Source organism: Heloderma suspectum, chromosome 16 (assembly GCF_057233095.1).
Source record: "Heloderma suspectum isolate Gila_16-S chromosome 16, 16-S_ref, whole genome shotgun sequence".
NCBI classification, from domain to species: Eukaryota; Metazoa; Chordata; class Lepidosauria; order Squamata; family Helodermatidae; genus Heloderma; species Heloderma suspectum.
Window position 1 is genome coordinate 21,921,048 of NC_139473.1, and position 14,153 is coordinate 21,935,200.

Genomic DNA, 14,153 nt, shown 5'->3' on the forward strand with positions numbered 1-14,153 from the left:
CATTTCTATACTCTGTGTACTTCATCCTTTCCGTTTCTCCATCTGGAGCCTCTGGGGAGCGGATGGATTAGAGAGCCAGAGTAGCCTTCCTCAAGCTGGTGCCTTCCAGATACGTTGGGCTGCAGCTCCCATCATCCCCAGGCAGCAAGGGGAGAGGAACCTGCAAAGCTGTCTATGTATACCTTGAGTTTTGCATTCCTCCCCACCCCCCTGGACGGTCACATTCTTGATTTATTATCAGAGTATGGGATGCTCTGTAATAATCAAGATGGATTTCTGCTGGGTCCTTGAAAGAGAAGCCTCACTCACTCATTCAGCCAGGCCTCCCCACACATTACAAGGACCTGCTTCAGGGAAAGGGGGGTCCCCAGCTGGAGTCAGCAAGGAGGCTTGTGATCTCCACCAGCAGATGCTTGGTTGACAAAACTGTCCCAAGAGCAGCATGGAAAAGGGGGATGGGGGGACGGGGAATGGGACAGGGAGCTGCTCATGCAACTAGAAGAGCTGGTTCAACTCCCACCTCTGCAACACACATTATGGGGCTTTGTGCAAGCCATGTGCTCTCGGCCTCAACTTCCCCTGTGTAAAGTATGGCAATCAGAGCAATGAATCAAGATTATAACAGGCTTTACAAACAAGGAATTCTACAAATATGAGTGGTACTGTGTGTTACCAGAGAGAGAGAGAGAGAGAGAGAGAGAGAGAGAGAACATGAACAAGAGAACACGGCCTGGTTAGCACTAAATGCTAAGCCATGGTGTGGTTTGTTGAAATCTGGCCTGTCGTCATATCCAAACCCACCCCTGCAAACAAACCATGGCTTATTAACCAACTACAAACCAGAAAATGGAGCTATGGTTGTTTGTTGGCGTACAGTCTGGCTTATTGCAACTTTGTTGTGACATCTGAACCCAGAACAATGGCTTAGCCCTGGCCTATCTGGGATGCTCTCTGCCCTGAAACAAAGCTCCTGGCAAGAGCAGTTTGAAAATGAAACCATTCTGAAGGGTAGCAACACTGGCAGGAGAGAAGCAAGCCAGAAACAGGGAAAATAAATTGTGGTTTGTTAGCTCCTCTGCAAGACAATTCATGGCTAAAGCAACAAACATGGCTAACATAAAGCATGGCTTAGCGTTACATGCAAACACAACCATTGTCACAGCCCATCTCAGAGCAAACCCTGCAATGTGAGTCCAGCCTTAGAACCCCCACCTCTTACAACAATACATGTTGAAACTTGTAACTGCAAAAAGCCAGAATACAAGTGTCTGACCCCAGATCCATTTATTAAAAATATTTACAGAAATCACAAGGCGCTTCTCTTTGGAACTGCTGGTGCTCCTACTTGAAGCCCCTCAGGAAGACCTGTCTAGCTGTCAGGGGTGACGACAGTGATGCCTTTACTAGCCAGGCCACCCTTGACCCCCCCGCAATCACAGCCCCCGACCCCCCCGCAATCACAGCCCCCCCCCCCCCCCCCGAGAGATCTTCCTCATATTAGGGCAGTTCTGTATAGCAGTATCTACAGAAACTAAAGTCTGCGAGGTGCAGGATGAGAGGACGAGACCGCCTTAGGTTTTTATGGCAGTGTCCCGAGACTTGTAGGCCACTCCACGGCTCTTCAGCTCCCGCACGATACCTGCAGCAAAGAAAAGCAGGCATTTATTGAGGGGTGGGGAGAGAGAACAAAAAAACAGAAGAGTGAGCAGTGGTGGCAATCCTGTGGTTAGCTGCTGATCAAGAATAAGAACTACTTCCCAAAGCTCAAAGATTCCCCACAAGCACTGACCTCTGACAGCAAAGGGGGTAGAGAAGTACCACTGAGGGCCCTGCTGGATAAGATGAAAGTGGGCCCAACATTTGGTTTCCTACAGTGGCCAGCCAGATGTTTCTGGGAATCCCACAAGCAGGACATGAGTGCAACAGCAACCTCCCACCCATGTTCACCAGCAACTGGGGTACATAGGCATACTGCATCTGGTACTGGAGGTAGCACATAGCCATCAGGACTAGTAGCCATCAATAGCCTTCTCCGCCATGAATTTGTCCAATCCCCTTTTAAATCCATCCAAATTGGTGGCCATCACTACATCTTGTGGTAGCAAATTCCATAGTTTAACTCTGCACTGTATGAAGAACTACACCCTTTTATCTGCCCTGAATTCCCCACCAATCAGCTTCATAGGATGACCCCAGGTTCTAGCATTTTGAGAGAGGGAGAAAAATATCTCCCTATCCACATTCTCCACACCATGCACAATTTTGTGCACCTCTATCATGTCTCCACTTACTTGCCTTTTTTCTAAGCTGAACAGCTCCAGCCCCTTGATCCATTTTAGTTGCCCTTTGCTGCACTTCTTCCAACTCTACAATATCCTTTTTAGGTGACCAGAACTGTACACAGTATCCTACGTCTGGTTGCACCATAGATTTGTATAAGGGAAGTATGATCTTGGTAGTTTTATTTTCAGTTCCTTTCCTAATGATGCCTAACATGGAATTTGTCTTTTTCACAGCAGCCACACTCTGGGTTGACATTTTCATTGAACTGCCCACCACAAGCCCACAATCTCTTTCTTGGTCATTCACCCCCAGCTCAGATCCCATCACTGTATATGTGAAGGAACTTTTTGCCCCAACATGCCTCACTTTACAGGGGTTTACAAGAGTCCTTGCTCTTCCTCCCGCACCAGGCATTATCCCTAAGCTCTTCCCATGCCAGAGAAAAGCCCAGACATGTGCCAGCTCACCAAGGAATATGGCATAAATGCCTGAGGCCGCAGCCTGAGGTTTATGAGCAAGGAATGATTGTCAGATCCCTCCGGACAAAAGCCATGCAGATTACCTTGGGGTAGTCGGCCTGTCACAGACACAGCATATACACCAGGCTTGAAGTTACCTAAGAGAGGACACTTGCAGTTATTACTACTCAGAGCTGCAGTGGGAGCCCATGTGGCCAAGCTTTTTGAGGAGGGAATCCAGGCCATCCTGCTTGACCATGAAATGCTTTGGACGAGACATCCCTCTGTCCCAGCCTATACTAGCCTACTAGGCTGTCACAAGGATAAATGGGAATCAAAGCCCTCTACACACAAAAAGGGTCAGAGGAATTAAGAAGAATACTAGGCTGCCAGGCATAGTGTACAAACAACAGAGGAAGGCACGGACTGCTCCAAACGCAAACACCAACTTAAAAGAGAGAACTCAGTCATGAGTTAAGACAGTATCTTAACATTCACGTGCCCTGCGCAGAACAAAATACATATGAGTAACAGTGTGTATACCCAAGAAGTTTTTCTTAATGATGCAATAACCTTATGACTTGATGAACACATTTCAACTGCTGTATTATCTCCTTCAAAAAGGCAAAATGAAAGTTTCTCTCATGTCAAGGTCATGCACAGGAGGAGATGCAGCAGAGTTCAGGAACCAGACAAAATTCTATCATTAGCATTCCCCTGCCATTTCATGTGGCCCCACGGTCTTAAGTATGGTGGGTGAAATCTTATCTGGGGCAGCGCAACTACAAAACTCCCTCACTCCCCAAAGTTCACCTCGCTGCTTCCTTGTTGACTTTTCGAGGACAGGCCACGGCGGCCCTCCTCCAGGCAGCTTCCAGATTGCCCGAACGAGCTGCTTCTCTTGTTTCTGTTGCTATAATCAAAGTTGCTGCTTGCTACTGTTTTATAGCCTTTTGAAAGGGCATGTTGCAGTATTACGTGATGGTGTCTTTCTTTTTGTATGCTCATTAGCCACCTTGGAGACTTTTAACCCAAGCTGGGTTACAAATCTTTTAATAAAGATAATCCCTCCTATTCCAAACTCACCACAGCAAGTTCTATTTCTTAGGAAAGACCTTGTCATTTGAGAGGCAATGCTTGGTCTCCTTACTTAGGAGCTTTCCAACAGGAAGACAGATCATCCTGGAATCTAATTAAGCAGAAGGTGGCCGAGGACTTACTGATTCGCTGCCACTTGGAGACCCAGCTGTCCTCAGGGCTCATCATTGCAATAATGCTGCAAAAGAAGGAAGAGCATCAGAGCAGAATGAACGTGTGGTTCATTCAAAATGCGCTTACTTTTGGGGACTGGTAAACTCAGCCTCTGGAGTCCTAGATTTGCCTGCCCATACAGCTGACAAAGAATCTTGGCAGACCACCACGAACACACCAAAACTGCCTTATTGTCTACTCTGAGTGGCGGCAAGCTCTCCAAGGTCTTTGGCAAAGGTTCTTTCCAGCTTTTAAGTGGAGAGCCTTTTCCCTGGAGGTTTCCAACACTTTCTGTGTGCAAAGCAATAGCCTCTCCTCACCATTTGCTGCATATACCCAATGCCCACAAAAGCTCATGCAACAATCCAATCAATGAGTTGCCAGCACTTTCCCTTCTTGTGGGTGGTGTATCTAAGTAGCATGGCTACTATGCCAGAATTGCCCTGCCTAACTCCCAAGGAGATCCTGCTGGCCCTTTAGCTCAGGGGTGGGCAACTTGTGGCCCTCCAATTGTTTTGGCCCACAACTCCCATCAGCCCTAGCCACCCAAGCCAATGGTGAGAGATGATAGAGGAGTCGTAGGCCAAAACATCCAGAGGACCACAACTTGCCCACCCCTGCAAATTTAGCTAACTCTGCCGACAGAGATTAAACATGAGCACCAACATTTTGTGCCTGAATTCACTTCTTGCGGGGGCTTGCCTTACACACTATCATGCCTAGGAGCTGCTTGGGAACCAGCAACAATTCCATCCCCATTCTGCTCGGCCCAAGAGGCCACAGGGCTCAATTACACAACTGAGATTCAGGGAGCATGATGCAGCAAGACAGCCAGATGGCCCCGTCTGCAGTAACAAGGAATTCTAGCACGTGTCCAGTCACCTTCCCTCTTGCATACGATCCCGAGTCATTCCCATGTCACTGTGCATCTCTAGAGAACTCAAGCACACTACTTAACACTGCATACCACAGATAATCACCCTGCTATTATTTACAAGATTGATAGGCAAGGATGGAAGAGAGGCCAATCAAAAAAGCCCTCAGTTTGCTCATCGGCTGCTGTCTCTCAAATAACCAGGGGGAAAGCCCTGTCAAGACTGCTTTTTATTATCTAACCCAGCCTTTCCCTACCTTGCTGCCCTCCAGATGTACTGGACTGGCACGCCCATAATTCCCAGTCTGGGGATTATGGAGTTGCAGTCCAACACATCTGGAGGGTGCCAGGTTGGGAAAGGCCGATCTAACGGTAGCTGGGGTGTTTTTCTATACCAGGGGTGCAGAACGTCAGGTCTGGGGGTGCAGAACGTCAGGTCTGGGGGTGCAGAACGTCAGGTCTGGGGGTGCAGAACGTCAGGTCTGGGGGCCAAATCTAGCCCTCTGAGGTTCCCCAGATGGCCATGCCCCCTTCCCCTAGCTTCGCCCCTTCCCCCAACCACCAAGCATTTTTTGGCTTCCCAGCTTTTGTGCAGTTCCCCCCCCCCCCATTCTAAAAGGTTGAAATGCCTCTCCTGAGGCTTAGTGACTGGCAGTAAGAGCTTTAAGTTAAAATATGGTGGTATTTCCAGTGTTTTTGGCCCTTCCCCCTTTACCTTTGCCCCCGACCCTGGAATGCAGACCCCAAGGGCTGCTCTGGAATGGTGGTCAGCCCTCCATCAGAAAGAGGTCCAACACCCTTGATCTATACCAATTAATATAATCCTCTAATTCAGAGCCAGCAGTGGGGTTGGGTTCCAGGCACGTTCACCCTGCCCCCACTGCATGCTCAAAAACAGTCCACATCAGATGTGTGTGCAGCTGGGCTGGCCCCAAACACTCTCACCCATCGAAGGAAGAGCTCGTGCAATCGTAAACCATCTCACGGTTCCCCTTCATCTGCAGATAAGAGTCACAGTTGTCACAGCCGTCAAACTCAAACTGGTCAATGGTCTGGAGAGGAAGGAAAAATAGTATCAGAAAGAAAAACCAAAAAACGGAGCAGGTGCTGTTAGAGGGAAAGTGAAACTAAGACAATTGCTTGGGTGCAGCTTTTGGAGGGGGCCACGGTGGCTTAGTGGTTAAGACGCTGAACTGCAGACCGGACGGTCGGCAGGACAGTAGTTCGAGACCTGAGTGCCGCGTGATGGAGTGAGCTCCCGTCTTCAGTCCCAGCTCCTGCCAACCTAGCTGTTTGAAAGCAAGAAATTGCAAGTAGATAAATAGGCACCGCCTCGGCGGGAAAGGTAACAGTGTTCCGTGCACCTCGGTGTTCAGTCATGCCGGCCACATGACCACGGAAGCGTCTTCGGACAGCACTGGCTCTTCGGCTTAGAAATGGAGATGAGCACCACACCCTAGAGTCAGACATGACTGGTTGGGGACACCTTTACCTTTTAGCTTTTGGAGGGACCTCATCTATTCCTTTCTCACCATTCTGGTCTCAAACGCAGGAACTACATGCACTCCAAAGAACTTCAAGATGGATAATCTTCCCTACAGAAGGAACTGAGTCACTTAACTCTCCCCACCTCATGTTACAAAACCAGTAGGATATTTACACAAGATATCCATCCTTTGGCCCCCATTTAGCAAAAAGCTCAGGGGAGCTTACATGGAGCTCCCTGGGGCATCTCCTACCTTGACAGAGATCAAAACTACAGCCACTTATCTCCAGAGATGTATTCTTTCACTTGCATTTGTAGCCTGCTTTTCATAGCTTCCCCCATTTCCACCCTCAACAACCCTGCAAGGTAAGCGAGGCCAAGAAAGAAAGCAGCTAAACCAAAAGGGCACCAAATTACCTGAGCAGAGGTTTGAAACCAGGTTTGTGCTCAGCACGGAAGTTAAAGTATTTAGGGTTTGTTAAGTTAGAAAAAAAAAGACTATTCAAGCAGGGTGAGCATGGAGAAGGCTTGTAAACATTATACATGATGTGATGAAACTGGAGAGAGTTCTTTCTTCCCCTTTCTTAATACTAGAACTTAGTCATCAAATGAAATTCAGGAAGGAAAGAGGAAGTACTTTCCCCATGCAGTTAATTTATGGAATTCACTGCAACAAGATCTGGTGATGGCCAATGGCTTTAAAGGGGGATTAGAGAAACTCAGCGACTGGTGAGCTCTCTCAGGGCTCTTAGCTGCAGCAGCCATATGAAATCGCCATGCACCTCTAAGCACCAGTTGCTGTTTCAAAACACTGTTAATTATAATTTCACTTATGTATCTGATGCTGCTTATGTAAGCTGTCCTGTAAGCTCTACTAAAGGGCAGCATATACAATCTTTTAAATAGATAAATGCTGTGAAACAATCAATGGGGGAGGATCAGGATGCTTGTGGATTTCCCGGAACCATCAGGTGGGATAGAGGACACTGTTCTGTAGCCTTCCCCCAACCTGGTAGCCTCAAGGCATGTTGGACTACAACTCCCATAACCCCCAGCCAGCATTGCTGGCTGGGGGTTATGGGAGTTGTAGTCCAATACAGCTGAAGGGCACTAGGTTGGGGAAAGACTGCTATACTGTTTATTATTTCTATTTATACTTCACCTTTCTAAATATAGCACCCAGGGTTGCCAACAACAATGATGATAAAAACACAACACCACAAATTTTTAGAAGTAGTAAGTAAAAAAACACACAGAAGAGCTAATAAACCCAATAAAAAACCCCAACAGTGGTTAAGTTAAAATACAGTAAGACAAGCCATACACTAAAAAATGTCAGCTCAACAGCACAAAGACCTGCCTAACTAAAAAAAAAGTCTTCGCCTGCCAGCATAGGAACCTGCCTTATACCGAGTCAGACCCTGGGTCCATCTAGTTCAGTACTGCCGACACTGACTGGCAGCAATGGCTCTCCAAGGTTTGGGGCAGGATTCTTTCCTAGCGTTCCCTGGAGATGCTGCTGGGGATTGAACCTTTTGCATGCTAAGCAAGGGCTCAACTACAGAGCCAAGGTCCCTCAAAAAGAGAGGACTAAGCCAACATCCCTAGGAAGGGAGTTGCAAAGCTCAAAAAGACCCTCTCTTATGCCCCTACCAAATGTGCCCCAGCTACTGGCAGGAAGTGACACCTGCTAAAATTCCCTCTTCTATGCTACTGTTAAAGGTGAGGGAGGCTCCGTGTCCTCAAGTGGTGGGACTGAGAGAAAAGCTTCTCCAGAAGCTTGGGCAGGATCTAGGGACCTTCATACAGAGGATAAATCAACAGCCAGCACTAGCCATGAGGGTGAAATGGAGCCTCCGTGTTCAGGGGCAGTCTACTTCCGAACCCAGGCAAGAGTGGAGATGAGCTCTGCTGCCTTCTGTGGAAGAAAATTCCATGAGCCACTAATCAGGCCCATGTCTGCTCTGATCCTGCGCTTCACTAACGTTGCATGTACCAAAGTACAGTTAACAAAAGCAAGCAGACCAAGTGTGTAGATGAAAGGAAGTGTTGGGGTAAAGGGGGAAAACCCCAAGCCCCAAGTTTCAATGCCACCTGAAAAGCTAGATAAAACCAGAGAACTGCTTATCACCCTGACAACTGAAACTCATTGTTTTGCTATGTAGCAGCTACTAACCAATCAGAAGTATAATACAAGTCATCCTGCCTCTGTAATGTTCTGTATCCAATCAGTGTTAGCCAAAGTTGTACCTTGTCATACACTGTATAAAAGCTTCCTCTGAAATGTAAACGAAGAGAACCTCCTTACAAGAATTGTGTAGGAATCTCTGCATACGTATGCTTTCTTTTCCGCCTTTCATTTCCTTTGAATAAAGATGTGAACGCTCAGAATAAGCTGTGAAGTTTTCTTCGACACTTCAACAAAACAGGATGCTGGACTCCAGGGTCCCACTTCAGTCTTGTCCAAACTGGGCCCCTCAATGGAGACCTTGTTGGTTGTAACCCTGCCAGCAGGTTGCCATCTGGTGGCAACCCAGAAGTGGGCCTTCTCTGTGGCGGTACCCACCTTGTGGTACGCCCTCCCCCCTGGTCTTCAGGCACAGCAACCATGGCATGATTTAGGTGCCTGTTGGAAGACCCTCCTGAATGACTGGGTAAGCAGTATATAACTGCCCAGTGAGCTTAAGGTATTGGGTGGTATAGAAATGTAATAAATAAATATAAATGAATCGTCATCCACGGTGGATCCAAACTTAAGAGCAGACACATTGGGAGGAAGTGCCATCAAGAAAGATAAAAGGATAATCTGTAGCTCCACTCTATTACCCAGATAAGCATGCAAGATTCTAAAGATCAGCTTGCTAAAAACAAAATCAGAGAGTAATCCTGCACTGGGTGCCATCCTAGAAGCATGAGATGAAAAGGATGTTATGACATATTTTCCTGAACCTCCCTACGTACAATTACATTCCGTCTACTGCGTCCTCTAATTAAGTTGCATTGACACAGATCATGTGTATCCAGTATATGCCGTGATTTCTTAGTGCATTCTGTTTGATGTCATTGAATACCGCGTCCTTTGTTATTTATGTAAAGTTCAATAAATAAGGAGCAGACCCATTGGGTCTTACATTAAAAGGTAAAGGTGTCGCCAACCAGTCGTGTCCGACTCTAGGGTGTGGTGCTCATCTCCATTTCTAAGCCGAAGAGCCAGCGCTGTCCGAAGACGCTTCCGTGGTCATGTGGCCAGCATGACTGAACACCGAGGTGCACAGAACGCTGTTACCTTTCCCGCCGAGGCGGTACCTATTTATCTACTTGCGATTTCTTGCTTTCGAACTGCTAGGTTGGCAGGAGCTGGGACTGAAGACGGGAGCTCACTCCGCCACGCGGCACTCGGGTCTCGAACTGCTGTCCTGCCGACCTTCCAGTCTGCAGTTCTCAATGGGCTGACTCTCAGTATGACTAAGCCTGGATCCGTCCCTCGGTCTCCCATTGGGTCTCTGTCGACCCCTAGCCAGGGATGTGCTCGGTGCTGTACTCATCATTCACAGGGACTTCCGGCTCGCCAGCCGGAAGCGGAAGTAGACTCAGACCTCTCCCCAATCCGCCCAGTACCTTGACAAGCGAGCACAGCAAGCAGGCCCGCAAATGTCGCAGGTCCTTCGGCACCGTCTCCAACGCCATGGCGACTACGAACCGGCAGCGTACAGCTTGGATGGGTGGGGGGGGGGGAAATAATCATGGGCCCCGGAACGCGTCACTTCCGCTGCGACGCGACGCAACCCCGCTTCCGTCCAAGAGATCCGTTCTGTCTCCATGCGACCTCTATGGTTTCGCCCGCTGTTTTCTCTCCCCCGCCCCCGCTCGCTATGCGCACGCGCACCTTTGCACGAGGCGGTCCGGAGACGGGTTGGTCGCTCCGCCTAGCGGTGGAGGAACTCGGTGCTGCCTTTCAACGGCGTGAGGGCTGTCGTTGATCCGACGTTAGTTTGTCCTCGCGCGCGTGCGCAGGAGCGAGTTCGCGCGCCCTCTCTAAGCTCCTCCCCCCTGCCTCAAGTAGGCCGTTTTGTGGCGCGCGGGTGGGGGATGGGCTTCGCGCCAAAACCAAAATTGCCGTTAGATTTGCGTAGCCGCGTCTCCCCTCCCCCAAGCGTCCCTCACGGGAACTGAACTCTCCTTTTAAAACACGCACGTACGACGCAATTTTTTTTTCACCCCGATTCTACTTCGTGGTTTTAAAAAACCTGTTTTGTGTCTTATGTCCTCCACACGTCTCCCCGCCCCCATGCAGATATTCTTCACAGGAACTAAGTTCCCTTTAAAAACAACACACAACGCGATGTTATAACTTAAGTTATATTTTGTGGTTTGTAAATTGTATTTTGGGTCTATTTTCTACACGCGAGCCCCCCGTCCTTCTCAACATTCCTCACAGGACCTAAATTCTCTTTAAAAACACATGCAGCGCAATGTTGTAACTTAAATTCTGTTTTGTGCTTTTTGTAAGTTTTATTTTGTGTCTTATTTTCTACACGCGAGTCCCCCGCCCTTCTCAATATTCCTCCCAGGAAGTAAATTCCCTTAAAAACAACATCACAATGTTATAACTCTCTTAAATTCCATTTTGTGCCCGTTTAAATTCTGTTTTATGCCTATTTTCTACACACATGTCCCCTTCCCCCAATGCTCTTCACAGGAAGTAAATTGCCTGTAAATAACAAAGCAGAACACAACGTTGTAACTTTTTAATTCTGTTTTGTGCCAATTTTGGCTAGGATAATTCAAAATAAGTTTTTAAAGCAACACAGAGCTGCTTGTTTAAAGATATCCTGAAGAGAGAAAAAAGTTTTAAGATTTCTTTTTAAAAACACCATCCTTTTCATTTTGGCTGTTTTCCTGTTTTGTATATTAAGAAACTGAAGTGTTGAGCTAAAACTCGAAACAGCCTTTTTCTTCTCCCCTAGACATCAACACTTTCTCTCATAAAATAGAAATGTATTATTATTTGGGAATCATAAGCATGTGAAGACCTTGTTTATGTGGCTTAGTCGGAAGCAAGCCCCACCTTGTGCTCAGTGGAACTTATTTCCAAGTGAGTCTAGATCCTGTGCACATTTACCCTGGAGTAAGTTCCATGAGCCTTAGTGGGGCCACAGCATCCAAGGGATTTACTCCCAAGTAAGCAATGCTGCACTTTAAGCATGCTTGCAAGGGATGTGATGGCCAAAGGCTCAGATGGCTTTAGAAGAGATGAGATGAATTCTCGAAGGGTCAGTCTATCAACAGTTATCAACCATAATGGCCCAGATGATACCCACCTTAACACAAATTTGAAATTGCTGATCTTCTAGCAACACTGTGTAATGTGTCCCTAAGATCAGCCTTTGTACCAGAGGACTGGAAAATGGCCATTGTAGCGCCAATTTAAAAGGGGATCTGGGAAATTACAGGCCGGTTAGCTTAACGTCTGTTCCAGGTAGATTGGTTGAAAGCATTATTAAAGATAAAATTAGTAAGCATATAGAAGGACAAGCCCTGCTGAAAAAGAATCAACATGGCTTCTTAAAAGTTAAGTCCTGTCTCACTAACCTTTTGGAGTACTTTGAGAATAAACCTTTCGGAGTACTTTGAGATCACTACCCCATGTAGACAGGGGTGATATGGTAGACATTGTTTACTTGGACTTCCAAAAGGCTTTTGACCAAGTCTCTCACCAAAGGCTCCTGAGCAAATGTAGCAGTCATAGAATATGAGAGGTCCTTTTATGGATCAGTAAGTGGTTAAAGAACAGACAACAAATAGTAGGAATAAATGGCAAATTCTCCCAGTGGAGGGATGTAAAGAGTGGGATCCCACCAGGATCTTTATTGGGACCAATGCTTTTCAACTTGTTCAATGCTTTTCAACCAATGCTTTTCAATTAGGAGTGAGCAGTGAAGTGGCCAAGTTTGCTGATGATACCATATTTTTTAGAGTGGTTAAAACAAAAAGAGATTGCAAGAAGCTCCAAAAGGATCTCTCTAAAATGAGAGAATGGGCATCAAAATGACGAATGCGATTCAATTTAAGCAAATGATGCACATTGGGACAAAAAATTCCAGCTTCAAGTATAAACTGATGGGATCTGAATTAGCAGGGACTGACCAAGGAAAAGATCTTGGGCTTGTGGACAGCTTGGTGAAAATGTTGACCCGGTGTGTGGTGACTGTGAAAAAGGCAGATTCCATGTTAGGTATAATTAGGAATGAATTGAAAATAAAACTGCCAAGATCATATTCCTTTTATATAAATGTATGGTGCAACTAAACTTATAATACTGTGTACAGTTCTGGTCACTGCACCTAAGGAAGGATATTGTAGAGTTGGGAAAAGTGCAGGTAAGGGCAACTAAGATGATCAAGGAGCTGGAGCATCTCCCCTATGAGGGAAGGTTATAGCAGCTGGGATTGTTTAGCTTAGAGAAAAGGCTGGTAAGGGGAGACGTGATAGACGTGCACACGATGCATGATGTGGAGAAAGTGGATAGGGGGAAATTCTCTCTCCCTCTTCCATAATTTTAGAACCTGGGTTCATCGCATGAAGCTGATTGGTGGGAGATTCAGGACAGATAAAAGGGAAACTAGCTCAAAGTGGCCTAGATGAAACAACGATCAGGTGGATCCACAGTTGGCTACAGAATCGGACTCAAAGAATGCTTATCAATGGGATCTTCTCAAACGGGGGAGAGGTGACGAGCAGGGTACCGCAGGGCTCAGTCCTGGGCCCAGTGCTCTTCAACATTTGTATTACTGACTTGGAGGAGGAGGTGCAGGGAATGCTGATCAAATTTGCAGATGACACAAAATTGGGCAGGATACTTTGGAAGACAGAATCAAAATTCAAAGTGATCTGGATAGACTGGAGCACTGGGCAGAAAATAACAGAATGAAATTTAATAGGGATAAATGCCAAGTTCTGACCTAGACTCATAGAATCATAGAATAGTAGGGTTGGAAGGGGCCTACAAGACCATCGAGTCCAACCCCCTGCTCAATGCAGGAATCCAAGTCAGAAAAATCTAGGAAAAAGGAACCAAATGCACAGTTACAAGATGGGGGATACGTGGCTCAACAACACTACAAGCGAGAAGGATCTTGGAATTGTTGTCGATCCCAAGCTGAATGTGAGCCAACAATGTGATGTGGCTGCAAAAAAGGCAAATGCTCTTTTGGGCTGCATTAATAGAAGCATAGCTTCCAAATACCAGGAAGTACTAGTTCCCCTCTACTCAGCACTGGTTAGGCCTCATCTGGAGTACTGTGTCCAGTTCTGGGCACCAAACTTTATGAAGGATGCAGACAAGCTGGAGACGGTCCAGAGGAGGGCAACAAAGATGATCAGGGGACTGGAAACAAGGCCCTATGAAGAGAGACTGAAAGAACTGGGCATGTTTAGCCTTGAGAAAAGAAGACTGAGGGGAGAGATGATAGCACTCTTCAAGTCCTTGAATGGTTGTCACAGAGAGGAAGGCCAGGATCTCTTCTCGATCATCCCAGAGTGCAGGACACGGAAGAATGGGCTCCAGTTACAGGAAGCCAGATTCCGGCTGAACATCAGGAAAAACTTCCTGTTAGAGCAATACGACAATGGAACCCATTCCCTCGGGAGGTGGTGGGCTCTCCCCCACTGGAGGCATTCAAGATGAGGCTGGACATCTGTCAGGGATGCTCTGACTTGGATTCCTGCATTGAGCAGGGGGTTGGACTCGATGGTCTTGTAAGCCCCTTCCAACCCTATTCTATGATTCTAAATACTTCTT

The 14,153-nt window shown here is 47.0% G+C and overlaps 1 protein-coding gene across 2 annotated transcripts; it reads right to left on the bottom strand.

Moving 5' to 3' along the window:
* Window positions 1–611: 611 nt before the first annotated feature.
* On the bottom strand, window positions 612–10,125 carry SUPT4H1 (SPT4 homolog, DSIF elongation factor subunit). 2 transcript variants are annotated; one of them, XM_084823254.1, is made up of 5 exons: window positions 9,971–10,125; window positions 5,812–5,918; window positions 3,962–4,017; window positions 2,846–2,899; window positions 612–1,639 (listed from the first exon to the last, which is right to left on the bottom strand). In XM_084823254.1, the coding sequence occupies exons 1-5, from the start codon at window positions 10,037–10,039 to the stop codon at window positions 1,572–1,574; spliced, it is 354 nt and encodes a 117-aa protein (XP_084679380.1). In that variant the 5' UTR covers window positions 10,040–10,125; the 3' UTR covers window positions 612–1,571. The 2 variants fall into 2 exon arrangements, with proteins under 2 accessions (XP_084679380.1, XP_084679381.1); XM_084823255.1 differs by lacking the exon at window positions 2,846–2,899 and having other exon boundaries at window positions 614–1,639.
* Between the last annotated feature and the right edge of the window lie 4,028 nt (window positions 10,126–14,153).

What these genes read in the sequence shown, in the direction of transcription:
- SUPT4H1 (XM_084823254.1), bottom strand. Translation starts at nt 10,039, where the DNA reads ATGGCGTTGGAGACGGTGCCGAAGGACCTGCGACATTTGCGGGCCTGC. An exon ending in ACGAGCTCTTCCTTCGATGG is followed by an intron (nt 4,018 to 5,811) that starts GTGAGAGTGTTT and finishes CTTCTTTTGCAG; the next exon opens with CATTATTGCAATGATGAGCC. An exon ending in CTCCAAGTGGCAGCGAATCA is followed by an intron (nt 2,900 to 3,961) that starts GTAAGTCCTCGG and finishes GTCCTCTCTTAG; the next exon opens with GTAACTTCAAGCCTGGTGTA.